Raw genomic sequence first — 19,641 nt, 5'->3', positions numbered from 1 at the left:
TGAGAGCCAGAAATCTTGCTTGTTTGTAGGTGACCAAATACTTATTTTCCACCATAATTTGCAAATCAATTCATTAAAAATCCTACAATGTGATTTTCTGGATTATTTTTTCTCAATTTGTCTGTCATAGTTGACGTGTACCTATGATGAAAATTACAGGCCTCTCTCATCTTTTTAAGTGGGAGAACTTGCACAATTGGTGGCTGACTAAATACTTTTTTCCCCACTGTACATACTGTACATTCATCTCTGACATGGTTAAATATATAACTAGACCACATCATCCCTAGCACTCAAAGTTACAGTTCTCAACTCAAGTTCATAGACATTTTAGGTTTTCAAAACACTTTTACGCCTCACTTGACACTTGCCATCCCAGTTAAAAGCAGAGGTCTGCTGTGTTTGCATTCCACTGAGACTGTCTCTGGAGGGACGTTTTGAAGATCAGAACCATGTAAACTGTCAGATTAGAGAGATGTTCTCATACCACACAATGGCTTCGAGATGCTTTTCTCGTGTCTATCAACTCATACAGAGGCGTTGGGATTCTGGAGAAAGACAGCTAGGCCTCTAGGCCTGGAGGGCCACAGAGTAGTAGCACTTTGTAAGGTGATTCCAGGCGTTGAGTGACTGTGTGTGGTGTGTGTTGGGTGTGTGCTGGGATGCCGCTCTGGGAGGCAGCGTGAAGGTTGAGTCAAGGCTAGCCTGAGGTGAAGACTCCTTAATCACTATACTGCTGCCGTTGCTATCTGCAAACATCACACACACACACACACACACACACACACACACACACACACAGCCCACCTGCAGAGAACGGAGCACCATTATCCCGTCCCTCTCAGACCCCTGAAACACGCTCCTCCGACTTACTGGCGCTGCGAGGGAGGGGTCTAATCGAGAGCATACATCTCTTATCGGAACCCAGAGCCCAAAAGCACAACTTCCTCCAAAGCGGCCTGAGGTATTTGGAAAAGGAAGAGCCTTTCCCTGCTTGGCCTTATTAAAATTGGAGGGCTGATACAATCATGGTAATATAACAGTCATGCACAGCTCATACAGTGGTGGAACGGTGACGAGTGCATGCATTGCAGTAGGCGCTGTGAAGTTCATTGTTTTTGGCGTAGAGGAGTTTACCACTCTTTGGGGCCATCACTTATACTGCAACTGGGTCCCCTGTCTCAGGCCTTTTTCAGCCCTGTGATGTCATTCTGACCGCTTGTTTGGGTGGCTAACAGTATAGTTACATCACAGTGCAGGATGTTATGAATAGGGAGGTAACAACATTCCCACCATAGGCTTCATTTTACCTCCCTGACAGGCACATTCAGATACCCCTGGCTTTAGAGCCTCAGTCAAAATTATTTGATACTATGTGATACTTCTGCAGGTACGGCTGATCCCCTCGCAAATGTCACCCCACCCCACCTCGTCCCCGTCCAACCCCCCACTGAGACAAGAACAGAAGTCATCATCCTCTAACACTAACAGTTAGTGATCTGTCCTGGCTGTTGGTATGATGAACCCTGCTCCCATCCAGCAGAGTTCTTATTCCCTGCGTCAGAGGGGTCTTGTGATGACTGTGATGTTCGCAGTTCATTTCCCCCCTGTTTACATATCTCAGCCATCTGCTCTGTGTAGCTCAACCTCCAGCTGTCTTCCCCTGACCCTCACGGCTTGGGAAAAAGACACCTTATTCCAAGAACTCTCTCTTGTTCTTTCTTTTTCGTTTTATCTCTTTCTTTATCGGTCTCTCTCTTGTTCTCTCTTTTAATGTTCTCATTCTCTCTCTCTGGGTTTCATGGAATGCCAGCGAGTTCAAAGAAAGAGTGCGCTTCTTTCCTTCTTTCTGCCATCTGTCGCTGACAATGCTGTGTTAATGTTGGGAGTTACCAGATGGGTGGAACCTGAACAGAGGGGACATGAAAGGCTGTGTGGGGCAGAAGGGACTTAAGCCACTTCTGACAAATGCCTACCTGCCTTTTCTGTGTCTGACACGCATAAACCACTGTTAGCCAATAAGGAGTAATTAGGCTGGCATCTTCCAAAAAGCCACTAAAATATGGAATCCGCAGTAGGGCAAAACAGCGCCACTGTCCGCCCCACGGCCGTTGTTATTGTTTTGGTTTTGTTGAAAAGCAGAGGTGGAGAGCGCTCGGGGAGCGTCGCACATCAAGGGGGGAAAAAAGCAGTACATATGCTGCTGTTCTATTGTGCGTGCAATGATGTCGAGGGAAAAAAACAGTGCTTGTTGCTTGCAGTAACTTCTTTGTTGTTGTATTATCGCAAACGGACACGGCAGTTTCACCATTAAGGATTCCTGCTTTAATTAATACCCTCTCAGAGATGAGAGAGCAACATGAGAGTTGCTTCTATTTTTGTCCACAATATTTTTGCGAATGTGACTAAAGTGTAAAATAGCTCGCTTAATATGCACAAATACTGTATTTGCCTTCTTATTAAAATGGGCCGACCAGAAAATAATTTTCATTGAATTTGAATATTGTTTTTGTTTGCAGAGATCGAAGCGAAGGAGGCTTGCGATTGGCTGAGAGCGGCCGGCTTCCCCCAGTACGTGCAATTATACAAAGGTAAATATCAAATATGAATCCTCTCAAGCCATCAAGCACAATCTATTACAGTACAAACCACATCCACATGTTTGCTCATCCATAGCAAACAGTGTCATATCCCACTTTCATTTGCCTTGTTTGCCTCTCAGATTGTAGGTTCCCCATTGCTATAGACTGGGTAAAGAGTGATCACGGTTTTCTGGATAAGGACGCGCTTGATTCCCTCTGCAGGTGAGAAGCTAGACTTCCCATCCACTCTCTCCTCACCAGTATCTCCTCATAGAGAGAGAGAGAGTGTGTGTGTGAGAGAAAAAAATAGAAAGACAGAGAGAGAGAGAAAGTGAGAGTCGGTGTGTTTGGTAGTGGGTCCCATGCTGCTGTGTTTGTTTAACCGCCATGCTTCTCTGCTTCCAGGAGATTAAGCACTTTAAACAAATTTGTGGAGCTGAGGCTGGAGCTGGGCAGATCAAAGAGACGGGTGAGTGAGAGTGAACGCCTTGGAACACCAACATGGCAGCTCTGTCAGAGCTACAGCAGGAACCAGAGGAAAAGCTCCTCGTTAGCATTTATCACTTCGATTTCCACTGATATCGATGTCTGGATAGATAGCTCCACCAACCCTCAAAACTCCTCTATCTTTCATTAGTCTCTGTTTGAGAAAGTGAGGCAAAGGCGGAAAGAATTAGGGCGGAAACTCATCTTGAATTAATAATGTTGCATAATCATTTTCTCAGTCTAGTTCTCTCAGAATGTAGTTGTCTTTGTGAAAGATATCTCTGAAGAGTTACAGAATGTCCAGAAATAGATGGCCCTGTTATTTTGTTGCTACATGGCTTCATATACAGCATCTTGATTGTCTGCTTGTGATTCTCAGGGGGAGGGATCAGAGGACGAGGTGCCCTGTGCCATCAGCACCAAATGGGCCTATGAGAGGCGGACAAGGAGCTGGCGTCGCCTGGAGGGAATGGGCTTCCTACATTCACCGGATAGCCAGGACATGTCCCTGTGTTACGCCAATGACCACCACGAGGTCTACTCCCTCCACAGCACCAGCAGCACCGAGAGCGAGGGCCGTGAGTGCCCCAAGACCACCACTGATGACCAGGAGACCAGCAGGAGCTTGTCTCGCTGCTCCTCCATCAACAAGATCCCGTCCCTAGACACGTCATTTAGCAGGCCCCCCTCCCCAGGGGGTGAGACGCCCAGTTTCAGCAGCGCTGAGGAGCGCTTCCTTGACAAGCCCCCCAGGAAGAAGGGCCCCAGTCTGCTGAGGAAGATGGAGAAACTGCGTCTGAGGGGCACGTTCAACCTCCGCTCTCCCGCCCACAGTGGCCACAGCAGGGCCAGGCTGGTCATCTCTGGCCCCGTGCTCCAGGAGAGTCTGGATGTCGAGTACAGGCTGAGACGGCTTCAGTGTCTGGACATCTCCACCCTGCAGGACAGGGATAGGGATATGGACCGGCCGGACAGCCAGGCCTCCTCCTCGCCTTCCTCCCCCCACTCGGGCAGCAGCAGCCCCAGCCCTTCGGAGAGCAGCAGTACTGTCAGCACCCCCAGCCCCATCACCAGAGTACGCAGCAACTACAATCGAACCGTCAGGGTCCGAGAACAGAACCAAGTGGGACTCCACAGAGGCCCGGTCCGAGAGCACCAGGACTACAAGAACGACAGGAATAACCACGAGAGCCTGGTCTTCCAGATCCCTCAGGGGCACAAGCCAGGCACGTTCCCCACAGCCCTCACCCACAACAACATCCTGTTGCCCATAGACAACACCTCCGTCAACTGGAGGACTGGGAGTTTCCACGGGTACCGTGGGCGACGGAGCAGGGGGAGCGCAGGGGACAAAAACAAGAATTCCGCCTGCTGCAGCTCCCTAGCCTCATTGGACCACCGAGCCAGTATCTATGACAATGTGCCAATAGGTCAGGTGATTGGCCAGGAGGTGGAGCATCACGGGGAGGCGGAGACGGGGGAGATCAGCGAAAACGATGAGGTCTTCTCGGCGCTGGACAGTGTGATGGAGCGTATCATCGGCCTGCAGCAGCTCGTCAACACCTGGACAGACAAACTGTCGGAGGACAGCGACTCAGACTCTAACCGCCGCTCCACACCCTCGCCCTGCCCCTTGTCCTCCTCCAATCACATCCACCTGGAGGTCAAGGAGGCAGAGGAGTTGGGGCCGGGAGCCATGGAGCGTGAGGGTGAAGGGGATGAGGAGAGCCTAGAGAAGGAGTTTGCGGATGGAGATGACCCTGATGCACAGTCACCAACATGCAGTATCAGGTGAGAGCAATGTCAGCTGGTCTGAGTACTCATTAAGAAGTCTTTATTACTCTATCACCACATTAACATGGCTGCCATTCTGTTGTCTGTTGTATATGTGTGCAGACGGAGCCAGCACCACTGGTCCAGCGAGCAGAGTCTTCCCTCAGTTGCCCCTAGCAGCTCAGGAGTCGAGGCCCAGCCTGTTTCTCAACTCCACCTTCTGCAGAAACTCTCCCTGCTTAAACTCACTGCTCTCATGGACAAGTACTCCCCCTCCAGCAAGCAGGGCTGGAACTGGTAAGGAATGGGAGGGGGAGAGGGAGAGGAAAGATGGAATGGTATGGGGAAGGCTGTGGAGAAAGAAGGAGGGAGGGGATGAGTGAGAAAAATGAGGAGGAGGAGGGCGATGAGGGGAGGAGGGAAAAGTGGGAGGGTGGTGGGGAAGGGGTGGTTGGTAGGGGAAGAGGAGGAAGATTGGAGGCAGCTTGTTTAGAGGTTAATTTATTATTTATGTTACGCTGCAACCTTGCTGTGCCTCTCACAAGACAAAATACACAATGCTTCAAGAGCTGTAAACCCCCCCCCCCCCCCCCGCTAGGTAATAACCGCATGTAGATATTGTTGACAAAGTATAACCTTCGTCCTAGATTCATAGGGATATTATAGACAGATTCTCTTCATTCCTTTTTGGTTAAGGTCTGTGGTGTACACTCCCATCTGGCTCTTAGAGGGGTAACTTTTCTGGCATTGGCCAGGCATCTATCTCTGTGATTTAAAGGGAGCTTGGATCCCAAACGATTCTACTTTCTGGCAAAACATCTGTTTACATTTGTGAAAAGTGAAGTGCTTGCACATCCCAAAGTTTCCCTGCGTTTTTAGTTTGAAAGAGGCAGGCATGTGCTCACCATCTGCTAGAATAGGGTGAAGTGTCTACAGCGCAGGGTGAAGACCTATAGCCTATAGAGTACACTAATGAAAGATATGGTGGAATGTTATCTCAAAGATAGTGGCTAGGAACCTTTCCTCTCTGCGGTTAACGGCAGTGACCTCAAATAGCGTTACAAAGGAAACACGTAATGAGGGTGAGATAGAAACACATACTGGGAACATAGAGATAGAGAGGACTCATCTTTGTATCTTACATTTTAGTCATTTAGCAGACGCTCTTATCCAGAGCAACTTACAGTTAGTGAGTGCATACATTTTCATACTGGCCCCCCGTGGGAAACGAACCCACAACCCTGGCATTGCAAGCGCCATGCTCTACCAACTGAGCTACAGTTATAGCGTCTGTGACAGCAGATGGTGGAAGCCCTCAATGGCAACATCCATACTAAAACAGGTTATATCCATGATGAGTCCTCTATCTATTTCTATGATGGGAAGTCAACACATCGCAATCTGTTTTGTCAGAATGAGATATTGCTTTTCATTGTTTGTAGCTATTTCCTCACCCATGTTTCGAAATCTGATCTCCTAACCTTGGTTCCCCCACGGATCAATTAATAAAGTGTTTGCCATTATTAATTTGTGTAGCCAACTGGAGTAAAAGTGATTGCTTAAACCGGCAATCAGCAGTAGAATCAATAACAAAGCGACCTCCCCAGGCCTGTTTCGGTAAAAAGCTTAGGGATGGGGCTGGAGAAATGTAACCACTCTCGAATTCCTAGACAGAGCTATGGATGCAAGGACTGGCATTCCATTATATCAAAATTATAGTTTTAACCATGTTTTAAGACTATATAGTCTAAGTTTACTTTGTTTACTTTACTTTGTTGACAAACATTGGAGTTAAACAAGTTTACATGTTGGGTTATAATGGGGCAAGACAGTTGAACTAAGCTCATGAGGCATTTATAAGTTATATTTTTCAACAATCAACGGGTACATATAATTAATTTATAAGTCAAAAAATTGATGTAGCAACTGCTGATTGCCCCTTTAAGGAAAGAGGACAGGGTAATTGACTTTTTGAGAGCAGAGTAATTGGGCTATTTGTTTTAACAATCATTGAGCTAACTACAAAATAAATAACCTACTCCAGCCTCTCATCGCTTTCCCATTGATCCTGAGCTTCAGTATTCTGTACACTCCCTCCAGTGGAAGAAGTTTCATTCCAAATAACTGTTGTCTGTTACTTGCTGTGGCCAAACACCTTTCCCCTTGACTTTGTCTCTAATGAACAATATCTACATGCGGTTATTACCTAGCAGGGAGAGAGTCTCTCTCTCTCTCTCTCTCTCTCTCTCTCTCTCTCTCTCTCTCTCTCTCTCTCTCTCTCTCTCTCTCTCTCTCTCTCTCTCTCTCTCTCTCTCTCTCTCTCTCTCTCTCTCTCTCTCTCTCTCTCCTCTCTCCTCTCCTCTCTCTCTCTCTCTCTCTCTCTCTCTCTCATCTCTCTCTCTCGAACTCTCTCTCGAACTCTCTCTCTCTCTCGAACTCTCTCTCTCTCTCTCTCGAACTCTCTCTCTCTCTCTCTCTCTCTCTCTCTCTCTCTCTCTCTCTCTCTCTCTCTCTCTCTCGAAATCACGAGCAGAACACCATTAAGCTAATGAAATGAGGTGGACACAGAAGCTATGTTTTAATTGAACAGCTGAAGACTAGAATTGAAATGCAGTCCGTAATGGGAGAGAACACTATCAAAGAGAAGCATGCTGTATGAACAATTGTGAATCTAATTCCAGTAGACTTGATTCATTTCTGCAATCATACATTTGATTGGCTCTGAGGCTAGCTATCTCAAGATGCCTAAACTTGTTTTATGGAAGAATAATGAGAGGAGGCTTTAATTTGTCTTCATGTTATCTTCTTGGCTACACAGGCCGTTGGCACTCACTCGCTGGCTTATGAAAACAAGCCATTCAGCACTCGCTGGGCTTTAAAAGAAATATCCCGTCAGTTGTACACAAAGCCCTCTGCTAAGTACATGTGTGTGTCTTGGTCAGATCCCTATGTAGGCTCCCACTGGGCACAGACGTGAGTTCAACGTCTATTTTTTATTTACATTTGGTTGAGTTGTCAACTAACGTGAATTCAACGTGAATTCAACAACAACAAAAAATCACCATGACATTGGATTTAGGTTCAAAGTTGGGTGACAAAAATACAAAATTCCCTTTCATTGATTACTTTTTGCTAATCCAATCAGTTTTCCACGTTGTTTCAACGTTATTACATATAATTTTGTTGTTGAGATTACATGGAAACAACATTGATTCAACCAGTTTTGTCCAGTGGGTTCTTACATATTGTACAAACATGCAGTGCACTGTTGTTTGAAGTAGAACATATCCAAAAGGAATAAAATACAATGCAACAACTTAGTCATACTTCTGTAGTCCCCTGTAGCTTAGTTGGTAGAGCATGGCGCTTGCAACGCCAGGGTTGTGGGTTCGTTTCCCACGGGGGGCCAGTATGAAAATGTATGTACTCACTAACTGTAAGTTGCTCTGGATAAGAGTGTCTACTAAAATGTAACATTGCCCTATCTTCGTTTAACTTTTATACAGAAACCTCTATCTTCAACAGCAACCCTTGAAGTCCATCTTGAATTGTTTGTCTCCCCACAGGACATTCCCCAAGCCTCCGAGGAAGACCAAGGCCCCAGAGTTTAAGGGCAGCAGGGTGTTTGGTGTACCCCTCCTCCACAGTGTGCAGCAGACAGGGGAACCACTACCCCCCAGCATCCTCAAGGCCATCATTTATCTGAGGACAGAGTGTCTCGGTCAGGTACTGGACTCTTTAACCTCCTGTACCACCAGTTAATACAGTACTGCTCATGCATTATTAAAGCTAGAGTCCTTCATTGAAACAATAACAAAGCAGTTTTGGTAAAAAGCTGAGGGATGGGTCTAGGGAAATGTAACCACTCTCAAATTCAAAGAGAGCAAGGGCTGACAATCCATGATATCAGAATGATAGTTTGAACCATATTTTGAGGCTGTGTGTGTTTATAGTTATATTGTTTACAAACATTGGAGTAAAACAAGCTCATATTTTAAATTCTGATGGGGTACGACAGTTGAACTAAGCTCATGAGGCATTTATAACTCATATTCTTCAAGAATCAATATATCTGTCACGAATGTCGGTGGAATGCGGTAGGCCAGAGTCAAGCGCAGGACACAGAATGAGATGAAGAACCACTTTACTGAGTAGTAAAGAAATACAAGGAAAATCCTCCAAAACAACAAAGGAGGAGCAAAACCCGCTCACACTAATGACACTCGTACATACAATAAACACGCACACCAAACAGTGGACGTGAACAGGTTAAATAGGGAAGACAAACTAACATAATGGGGAACAGGTGTGCAACAACAGACAACAATCAAGTGAACATAGAAACATATAACATAGAGCGGCAGCAGCTAGTACTCCGGTGACGACGAACGCCGAAGCCTGCCCGAGCCAGAAGGAAGGGCAGTCTCGGCAGAATCTGTGACAATATCATTAATTTATAAGTCCAAAAATATATGTAAAAGCTAAGGATTCTAGCTTTAAAGGAATATTTAGGGTTGGGCATTATAGGGACAGTTCACCCCAATATCACAGTTGGTTAGATGTTTTCATATCTCAAAATGGTCTAAAGTCAAGCTTACAGTCCCGATTCCATGGCATCTACAGTGGGCTCTCTACATAACATATGTCATGGAATATGGACCACAGTTGACAAGGTACTTAGATTCATGGGGTGAACAGGTCTGGGCCATCAGCTATTCCTCTCCAACCTATTAACATCTGTGTCATGCATTGATACTATGGAGTACACAGCACCTGTGTTGAATTACACCCCTCTGACACTTTGACCTACAGTAAATTGGAGTCATGGTTAGACACAGTGGAGGGTCCTATATTGAGAACAGAGACAGATGAGCATGAGGAATGGGAGGTCAGCTTTAATTTTTCTTCCATGTTGAGAGTGGGTTATGAGGTGCTTTAGGTGGATCTCCTACCTACAGAGATGAATGGAGGTTATCCTAGTTTGACAGGCCTTAGGATAGCCTCCTATATGAGTCTGACCTGCCATCCCGGTTTTAAACCCCCCATTCCACACCACACGCACACGTGCACACGCATGCACTCACGCACGCACACACTTGCACACACTAAACACACACTCCTAACCCACAATCATAACCCTCTCGTCCTCTCAGGTGGGTCTGTTTCGTAAGTCAGGGGTGAAGTCTCGTATCCAGTACTTGCGTTACATGGTGGAGGCGGACCCAGAGGCCGTGTCCTACGAGGGCCAATCAGCGTTTGACGTGGCTGATATGGTGAAGCAGTACTTCAGAGACCTACCAGAACCTGTGATCTCCAGCAAGCTCTGCGAGTCCTTCCTGCATATCTACCAATGTACGAGGATAGAACTTACATCACTGCTTGGGCCAGTACAGTAAAGACTGGAATGGCTAAACATGCAAGAAAGGTTAAAATGCTGGCTAAGTAGGCAGTTTGAAACCAGTTTTTGACATTTTTATAGTATAAGCGCAATGAGAGAGTCACAAAGCAATTATTTCTACATACTTACATGTCTCACTCCCACCTCCACAGACTTCCCCAAAGACCAGCAGTTCTGTGCGGCCCAGGCAGCCATCTTCCTCCTGCCTGATGAGAACCGTGAGGCCCTGCAGACACTCCTCCTCTTCCTCCGAGACGTGGTGTGCTGCGTGGACGAAAACCAGATGACCCCCACCAACATCGCCGTGTGCCTGGCCCCCTCCCTCTTCCACCTCAACACCCTGAAGAGAGAGGACAACACAGCCAGGTACGGAGCTCTGTCTCCTGGGGAGGAGGAGGACGTCAAGTTGCCCCTAGAATCTAGTGTCTAGATGCTGATCTAAGCAGTTTGGGGAGTTTTAACCATAGTGCTTGAGGTTAGGATTGGGGGAGGGTCCTGGTCAATGTAGCCAAGTGCAGTCCACTGCCTCCTGGGAGGAGTAGGACAAAGTTAACCCCTAGATGCTGATATAAGATCACTTTTGGGGTTTTCAACCGTAATGGCTGAGGTTAGGATTGGGGGAGTGTAAGATGATCCTGGCTCTGTGCGTAAGAGCAACTTCTAGACGAGCAGAGGTCTGGGGGTCTGGGTCCCACATTCCTAAAGTGATAACTCCCTCTTACATTGTTGCATAACATTACTCCAGTGCGCCTTGCTTTGCATTCATCGCTACAACTGCAGGTTTTCATTTCAGTCTGTTTGAAATGTTGTGTTTGTTACTCCTTCTTCTTATGCAGCATCAGATTCATGTTAAAGTGTGGAGTTGGGTTCTTTGAGTTCCCAGAGATTACATCAATTGTAGTAATGTAGCCAAAGCCCTATTTCCCTGTGCGATAATGAATAGCTGTCGGATGGGTTTAGTTTAAAGGCAGAGAGAGAGAGAGAGACTTATGTAATGCCTTAATTTCTCTTAGATAGAGGAGATGTTATATATTTAATACTGTTCAGCTGGTTACTGCAAGAGAAAGAGAAGAGGGAGAGAGAGAGGGAAAGAGAGGGGAGAGAGGGAGAGAGAAAGAGACGGTCCAAGTGAGAAACAGGGAGAGACATTTGCACCCGATTCAATTTTTCAAAACACATCTGTCTATGAACTTAGCTTTTGAGTCTGGTGCTCTCATCAGCTTCACAAGACTGGTTGTTGATCTGTAGTTGTTGGCGAAGATAGACACACAAACACACACAGCTCAGCTGCACACACTCTGCTGACACCCGGTATTCTGACAACATGTCTAGAAGTTCCAACTTCACGTCGAAAAGTGGCGTGATGGACCCAGTGATGTCATATAGCACAGGCCTGATTGTGTCTGATGTAGCCGGTCAGAGACAATAGACCTCTCCTCCTCTCCTCCTCATTGTGCCAGGCCAGCCAGTTCAGCTCAGCCATTACCCCACAGGCTGTCAGAGCAGAGCACTGATGGAAATCAGAACACAACATAATATACACTTTGTATCTCCCATCACTGGAAACAGAGTTCTGCCTTGATACACATGTCACACTCTCACATTGGAAACAATGACCAGAACAAATAAACTCTACTCCAACTGACTGTTGTGTTGTGGCACATTGTGCTCAAGGATACAGTGACGTGTTATTAAATATTTTGCTGCTTTGCTTTGCTACATGTTTTTTTGGGGTTTGGAAGTCAATACTGACGTTGCTTTTTACATTGAATAACAGTCCTTTTCCTCAGTTTCTGCTTGTAAGGGTCACAAATAAACTGCATACTATGAGTCTATGGGAGCCTAGCGTAGCAATAGAAACTGTACCCCATAAATATTCAACTCTGATGTAAGGACATTGCCTGTTTCTCTGACCTAGGTTGAGCCACAGGAAGTACAGCCTGGGTAGGCCTGACCAGAGGGACCTTAGTGAGAACCTGGCTGCCACTCAGGGCCTGGCCCACATGGTGACTGAGTCCCTGCGCCTCTTCAAGGTACACACTACAGTAGTTAAAGCCTGTTCTAGCCACACTAATGCACATCACATGTGCACAGCGTGTGGGTGTTACTGCCAAGACCCAGCAGAGCACACATCCCTCTCTCATAAGTCTACTCTCTCTGTGCAGTAGTATGTACTGTACGTTACAAAAAGCAGACAGGCACTTTTCCAATTGTTCATAACCATAACCCATCTGCAGGGGAAATTAAATGAGGAGGCACTTCATCTATGTTATTCAGTTCAGTCAGTTCATTGTATTGACTTGATAATACAGAATAAGAATATCAGAAAATAAGAACATGAATGCCAACAACAGGCTATTAATCACCATAGCTTCGCTTAATGCAATAGTATATCCAATGGTCAAGAAGTCATATGTAGTCTCTTGTGACAGACGTTAACACGCAATATTTGGTTCTGGTTGTCGAGATGAAGTCATATGTGGCACTATTTGTGAAAACATCAAGTTAACTCTTCCTCTCTCTTTCTCTGATCCTTCCAGCTTCCAGAGTTCTGGCCGGGCCAGAGTGTGAGCAAACCCAGTGAGGAGGCTCTCTGGGTGGATTGGGGTCGGAGTTCGCCCTCTCAGGGTGGGGAGGAGGAGCAGGATGAGAGGGCCAGACTGGACCAGACCACCCAGCACCTGTTGAGAGAGGCCAGGGAGAAGAGTAGAGGCTGGGAGTCCTGCTCTGGACCAGACAACGTGGACCTGGTTTTTAAGAAGGTGTGTGATGGAATCTGATGGAATGAATGAATGGATGAAAACAAATGAATGAATGAATGAATGAATTAATTAATAAAAGAAAATGAATGAACGAACAAATTAACTAAATTGTCAAAGATGAAAAATAACATCTTAGTGTAATAAAAGTAACTGCTTGGTTACAGTGACCCATAAAAGTTTTTCTGACAGCAAACCACTACCAAAACAACAACACCTATAAAGAACAGCCCAGACTAATGAAAGGTTCATTATGTATGAGTCAACATAAAAACATTCTCCAGTGAGTCAGACACATTAAGCACACTGAGAGCTTGAGCTGAGATGTGTGTGTTGAGTAAGAGGGGTTATCAGGTTCTCACACTGGGTCTCACCCCCTTGCCTCCCCCTCCCCTCCCCCTCCCCTCCATACCAGGTGGATGACGGCTGGCCTCTGCGGTTGTGGAAGGGCTCTGTTGAGGTGGATGCCCCACAGAAAGAGGCCCTCCAGCGGGTCCTGAGGGAGCAGGGTCTCTGGGAGAAGACCCTCAAACAGTCTGCAGTAGTCCAGACCCTGACCAAGGACACCGAGGTCTACCGCTACCTCTTGCAGGGCCTGGGACCCCGGCCGCCACAGGAGTACCTGCTGCTGAGGTAATGAGGTGTTACCAGGGCGATGCTGCGCGGCGCTGCACGATGCTGCATGGGTCTTTAGGCAGGCTGCTGACTCTGCTGCTTAAGAGTATAAGGGACAGAGGAGTCAGGGACAAACAGAGTTAAGCTTGGACTTGAACACTCTGGCTAAAGTTGTTTTGACATGGTGCCTGTTGTTGTACTTGTGCTACATTTTGGCATCACAGTGAATGAAAAATGAAAAAGCTAGTTTAGTTCAGAGCGAGTTTAGTTACATTAAAGTGTCAAAGTCAAAGAATTGTTGACTGTTTACTCAAACAGCCAGTCAAATGGTAGCTGAATATCTGAGGGCCTATTTCTCACTCAGCTTGATTCTGAAGTCTGTTTTTAAATTGACCAGAATAATCTCCTACCATTTCCCCATGCAGGACCTGGCAGTCAGACCTGTCGGCTGGTCTTGCTTATGTGTCGGCTGTGTCTACAGAGCACCGTGAGGCCCCCATGGAGGGGGTGAGAGCCCACGTCCTCTCTTGTCTCTACCTGGTAGAACCCCTGGGGGCCAAGAGGTCCCGACTTACACACCTCTGTCGTACAGATACAAGGTAGGAAAGACTGAGGGAGGGAGGGAGGGAGGGTAAGAGGGGAGGAGGAAGAGAGAGAAGGGAGGGGGTGAGAGAGAGAGAATATGAAAGATTTGAGAGAATGCACAGCCTTTAAAAAAGATATCCAGAGACATGCTTATTCTTTACCTTCAGTAATGAGGTATTCTCTGCAGTATCTCAAGTGCAATCACAGCCTCTCAAAAGAGACACACTCAAATAGAGAGAAAAATTTACAGAAAGAAGGGCCCGCTCGTGTACACATGATTTAGCTCTCGTCAAAGTTCCCTCTAGATTTTCTGCTTCTTCCGTGATGAATTTATTCCCTGCGTGGTTCTGCTGGGTTATTCTGTAGACCTGTTATAATCTCCACCCGGCACAGCCAGAAGAGGACTGGCCACCCCTCATAGCCTGGTTCCTCTCTAGGTTTCTTCCTAGGTTTTGGCCTTTCTAGGGAGTTTTTCCTAGCCACCGTGCTTCTACACCTGCATTACTAGCTGTTTGGGGTTTTAGGCTGGGTTTCTGTACAGCACTTCGAGATATTAGCTGATGTAAGAAGGGCTATATAAAATAAAATTGATTGATTGATTGATTGACCCCCGCTGTTTCAGCTGATTTAATGAAACAAGCCAGGCAATGGAAAACAGGTGTCTAGAAGCACATACAGTGGGGGAAAAAAGTATTTAGTCAGCCACCAATTGTGCAAGTTCTCCCACTTAAAAAGATGAAAGAGGCCTGTAATTTTCATCATAGGTACACGTCAACTATGACAGACAAATTGAGAAAAAAAAATCCAGAAAATCGTAGGATTTTTAATGATTTTATTAGCAAATTATGGTGGAAAATAAGTATTTGGTCACCTACAAACAAGCAAGATTTCTGGCTCTCACAGACCTGTAACTTCTTCTTTAAGAGGCTCCTCTGTCCTCCACTCGTTACCTGTATTAATGGCACCTGTTTGAACTTGTTATCAGTATAAAATACACCTGTCCACAACCTCAAACAGTCACACTCCAAACTCCACTATGGCCAAGACCAAAGAGCTGTCAAAGGACACCAGAAACAAAATTGTAGACCTGCACCAGGCTGGGAAGACTGAATCTGCAATAGGTAAGCAGCTTGGTTTGAAGAAATCAACTGTGGGAGCAATTATTAGGAAATGGAAGACATACAAGACCACTGATAATCTCCCTCGATCTGGGGCTCCACGCAAGATCTCACCCCGTGGGGTCAAAATGATCACAAGAACGGTGAGCAAAAATCCCAGAACCACACGGGGGGACCTAGTGAATGACCTGCAGAGAGCTGGGACCAAAGTAACAAAGCCTACCATCAGTAACACACTACGCCGCCAGGGACTCAAATCCTGCAGTGCCAGACGTGTCCCCCTGCTTAAGCCAGTACATGTCCAGGCCCGTCTGAAGTTTGCTAGAGTGCATTTGGATGATCCAGAAGAGGATTGGGAGAATGTCATATGGTCAGATGAAACTTTTTGGTAAAAATGCAACTTGTCGTGTTTGGAGGACAAAGAATGCTGAGTTGCATCCAAAGAACACCATACCTACTGTGAAGCATGGGGGTGGAAACATCATGCTTTGGGGCTGTTTTTCTGCAAAGGGACCAGGACGACTGATCCGTGTAAAGGAAAGAATGAATGGGGCATGTATCGTGAGATTTTGAGTGAAAACCTCCTTCCATCAGCAAGGGCATTGAAGATGAAACGTGGCTGGGTCTTTCAGCATGACAATGATCCCAAACACACCGCCCGGGCAACGAAGGAGTGGCTTCGTAAGAAGCATTTCAAGGTCCTGGAGTGGCCCAGCCAGTCTCCAGATCTCAACCCCATAGAAAATCTTTGGAGGGAGTTGAAAGTCCGTGTTGCCCAGCGACAGCCCCAAAACATCACTGCTCTAGAGGAGATCTGCATGGAGGAATGGGCCAAAATACCAGCAACAGTGTGTGAAAACCTTGTGAAGACTTACAGGAAACGTTTGACCTGTGTCATTGCCAACAAAGGGTATATAACAAAGTATTGAGAAACTTTTGTTATTGACCAAATACTTATTTTCCACCATAATTTGCAAATAAATTCATTAAAAATCCTACAATGTGATTTTCTGGATTTTGTTTTCTCAATTTGTCTGTCATAGTTGACGTGTACCTATGATGAAAATTACAGGCCTCTCTCGTCTTTTTAAGTGGGAGAACTTGCACAATTGGTGGCTGACTAAATACTTTTTTTCCCCACTGTACACAGAGAGAGAGAGAGAGAGAGAGAGAGAGAGAGAGAGAGAGAGAGAGAGAGAGAGAGAGAGAGAGAGAGAGAGAATATGACAGAGGGAAGTAGAGGGAGTGTGTGTCTTATACTGAAATATATTGCACTGCACCAATAGACCACTATCAGTGGAAGTAGTTGACTACTCACTTAGCCACACTTTCATCACACTAGGAGTTTCAGTAAGGCAGCATAGTGAGATTTGAATGAGACGGTTTGCCAACAAGACAGATTCACACGATTATGATGATTATCTCTGCAGGTTTTTCTCACTTCATTACATCAGAACTGAGCAGCAATGGAGAGAACATCTCTGCCTCGTTCTACTCTCTTTAAATACTCATAGAAAAGAGCTTGGCAGGCCTAAAATGTAGTGGGCTTATTTGCAGTGCCAGTGCCATTAGGTTATTATTCTTTCTTTTTTATTGTCACATACACCGGATAGGTGCAGTAAAATGTTTTCCTATTATCGATAATTAACTCACTGGTCTTCGGTCTGCTAAGCTTAATAGCGAAGGCCAATGAGACTGATCCAATCAGATGATATAGAGGAAATTGAAAGTGAAATGGTCTGTCAGTGTGTCTTATACAGCAAGGTTTGGTTGCGTTCCAGGCAGACTATATTGCAGTCATGCTACATGCAGCAATGGTTGCTTGTCACATGACTAGCTATCCATTAATTTGTCCAGTGATTTCTTTTTTTGATATTTAGAAAGACTGCCTTTAAAATAGATGTGTCAATTGCATGCTACGGTGCGTTTCCATTTAGCTATCTTGTGTCGATAAAAACAGCTGCAAGTAATGACGTCCCACCATAAATAAAAAGTGGTTGAAGTGTTTCCATTATCCATTTAGGCAAATTGCGCATTAGGCCTAATAAATTGGTGACAGCCTGTGAAGCCTATTCCCTCCCACCTATCTGTTTCATGTCTCAGGTAGCCCGCGAAAGCCATCATGGATAGAATGCAATAATTGACTAATATTTGCCATATTCTAATCATTCTTACGTGGCAACATATCGCCACAGTCTATGCCATGGTGAAACGTACATTCCTGTAGATCAGAAATAATAGGATGGTGAAACTTGCCAGCCAAACAGAAAAGCAAAGTGAAACAATTCAGGAATTCTTGAAAGTCAGGACAATCCTTGTCCTGCAAAGAAACATAATTTCTATAGTTGAATTTTTTTTATTTTGCAAGCAGTAGGCATTTAGAATTAAATGTGGAGTGGAGCTTTCTAATTACGTGATGACATCGTGCCCCGCGTACCTTCTAAAATTATTCGACAATCATCATTTATTCGAAAAACAGTTTCCATCATCATTTGTCGCAATAAAGAAAGTTAGACTAAAGAAAAATCCACCCGTCTAACGGATAAAAACGTTGTCGATCTTTAGAACATTTCTAGTGGTTGAAAGTATTGGGCCAGTAACCGAAAGGTCACTGGTTCGAATCCCCGAGCCGACTAGGTGCCTTAAGCAAGGCACTTAACCCTAATTGCTTCTGTAAGTCGCTCTGGATAAGAGCATCTGCTAAATGACTAAAATGTAAAATGTATCTTAGATCTGCCGTTTCCATTACACATGTCGCAATGATTTGTGACATTGCTTTTTTTGAATAAACGTGGGTCAATGGTAACCTGCCGACTGACTATGATATGGTTAGGTCTGGCAGGCAACTGCAATGTAGTCTGCCTGAAATGCAGCCTTTGTGCCTCTCTGACTGTGTCTTATCTGAACCCTGGTGATGCTTCCTGTGTACTAACTTCCTGTTCCTCTGTCTGGTTTCCAGGGGCCGGTCCCAGGAGTGGCACAACAGAGTGAGTGGACACCTACTGGCTTCCAACCTCCTGGCTATCAGGGACTCCTTCAGACCTGACCACAGACAGACCAAGATCTGAGTCATAATCCTGAGACAGAGCTTAGGCCTTGTCTAGCCGAAAGAAGAGGAGAGAACAACACAAACAGATAGACAGACAGAGACAGAAGCCTCCAGGCGTACAGCTGTAGCAAAGGACTGAAAGAGGGAGTAGAAGGCAGGAGAGGAGGGGGAGCTGAGAAGTTGTCTTAAACCCGAGACCTGATGTGAATTCCAGAAGCGGACTCACAGCAGGGGTCGTCTGATGAAGTGTTCAGGCGGAGGCGGCGGAGCTTTGCATTATCAAGAGTGACTCGGGAGCCTGTCACCGTAATGAAACCTCTCATCCCATTTAAGTGACTGTTTCAGGCCTAATGCATGGCAGGGGGGCCTCCGGCAGAGCTATAACAGGGCCTGTGTGACAGTTCAAAGATACGAGTAGCAAATATACCTCTTTGGAGATAAAACACTCGGTTGGTCACACTTTGAAGCGGGACAAAGTTAAGGATTCAGGAAAGCCTTGTCTTGCAGTTGAGAACTGGGGAGATTCTCTTGTACATTTGTGCCATTGTGACAGATATTCGGTGAGGCAGGTTGCTGTCCTATACTCTCATATTTGTAAATTATTTTACTGTCAAAAGAATCTCATTACTTAATTTTACTTGTATGTGTGTATTTGACTTGACAATTCAGTGTTGCTCTGATTTTAAAGTGTGTCTTATGTTGTAAACTTACAAATGTATGACAGTATGCTTATACATGTAAATATTCATACATGTGTGCTTTATCTTATTCAATGTATTATTAAATGGTTTTTATTTCTTAAAATTATGTAACAAAATATTTGTATTTAGCAATAGTAAGAGATTTATTTAAATATTGGTTTTCAAGATAAAAACTGCAGTATACCTTTTTTGTAATAAGTGTGTTGAATTGAAATGATACATTAATAATGACAACTGATTAAAATGTTGATTTCTCTAAAGTCTTCTCGTTTTTGTGTGTGTCGTGATGATGGCCTGCTTGAATCCCAGCCAGTCACACTGATTGTTCCCTCTGAAGACCCTGAAATAGCTAACAGCCAGAGGAAGATGTGTCACACTGCATTCATCAGAGAAGATTTACAGGTCTGCGCTTATGATGATGTTGATTTCCAAAGACAAACATTCTCTCTCCCTCTGTTACAATACACTTAGGAAATGATTTATACTGTCAAACCGCCCACTCGTGTCATATTTGCATAATTTCATTTGCATATCATATTGAGTCATCTCCTAGATCACATAATTCAATCCCCTTT

At 45.3% G+C, this 19,641-nt stretch overlaps 1 protein-coding gene across 1 annotated transcript in view; it reads left to right on the top strand.

Annotated features, from left to right (window-relative positions):
* Positions 1 to 19,329, top strand: part of LOC311143193 (rho GTPase-activating protein 7-like) — a gene marked incomplete at its 5' end in the record, with an annotated part of 73,857 nt that extends 54,528 nt beyond the window's left edge. The window contains 13 exons of the mRNA XM_084178979.1: positions 2,520 to 2,591; positions 2,723 to 2,804; positions 2,988 to 3,051; positions 3,448 to 4,859; positions 4,965 to 5,138; positions 8,408 to 8,567; positions 9,995 to 10,193; positions 10,392 to 10,605; positions 12,158 to 12,272; positions 12,780 to 13,001; positions 13,414 to 13,631; positions 14,039 to 14,212; positions 18,276 to 19,329. Of these exons, the coding sequence (XP_084035105.1) occupies positions 2,520 to 2,591; positions 2,723 to 2,804; positions 2,988 to 3,051; positions 3,448 to 4,859; positions 4,965 to 5,138; positions 8,408 to 8,567; positions 9,995 to 10,193; positions 10,392 to 10,605; positions 12,158 to 12,272; positions 12,780 to 13,001; positions 13,414 to 13,631; positions 14,039 to 14,212; positions 18,276 to 18,384 (3,215 nt within the window). The 3' untranslated portion in view covers positions 18,385 to 19,329. The remainder of the gene's footprint in view (positions 1 to 2,519; positions 2,592 to 2,722; positions 2,805 to 2,987; positions 3,052 to 3,447; positions 4,860 to 4,964; positions 5,139 to 8,407; positions 8,568 to 9,994; positions 10,194 to 10,391; positions 10,606 to 12,157; positions 12,273 to 12,779; positions 13,002 to 13,413; positions 13,632 to 14,038; positions 14,213 to 18,275) is intronic.
* Positions 19,330 to 19,641: the final 312 nt, after the last annotated feature.

The sequence above is a fragment of the Coregonus lavaretus genome, assembly GCF_964263955.1.
Source record: "Coregonus lavaretus genome assembly, chromosome: 15".
In the NCBI taxonomy this organism is placed as follows: Eukaryota; Metazoa; Chordata; class Actinopteri; order Salmoniformes; family Salmonidae; genus Coregonus; species Coregonus lavaretus.
The sequence above is the reverse complement of the archived record's forward strand: the minus strand, read 5'-3'. Positions and strand labels throughout refer to the sequence as shown.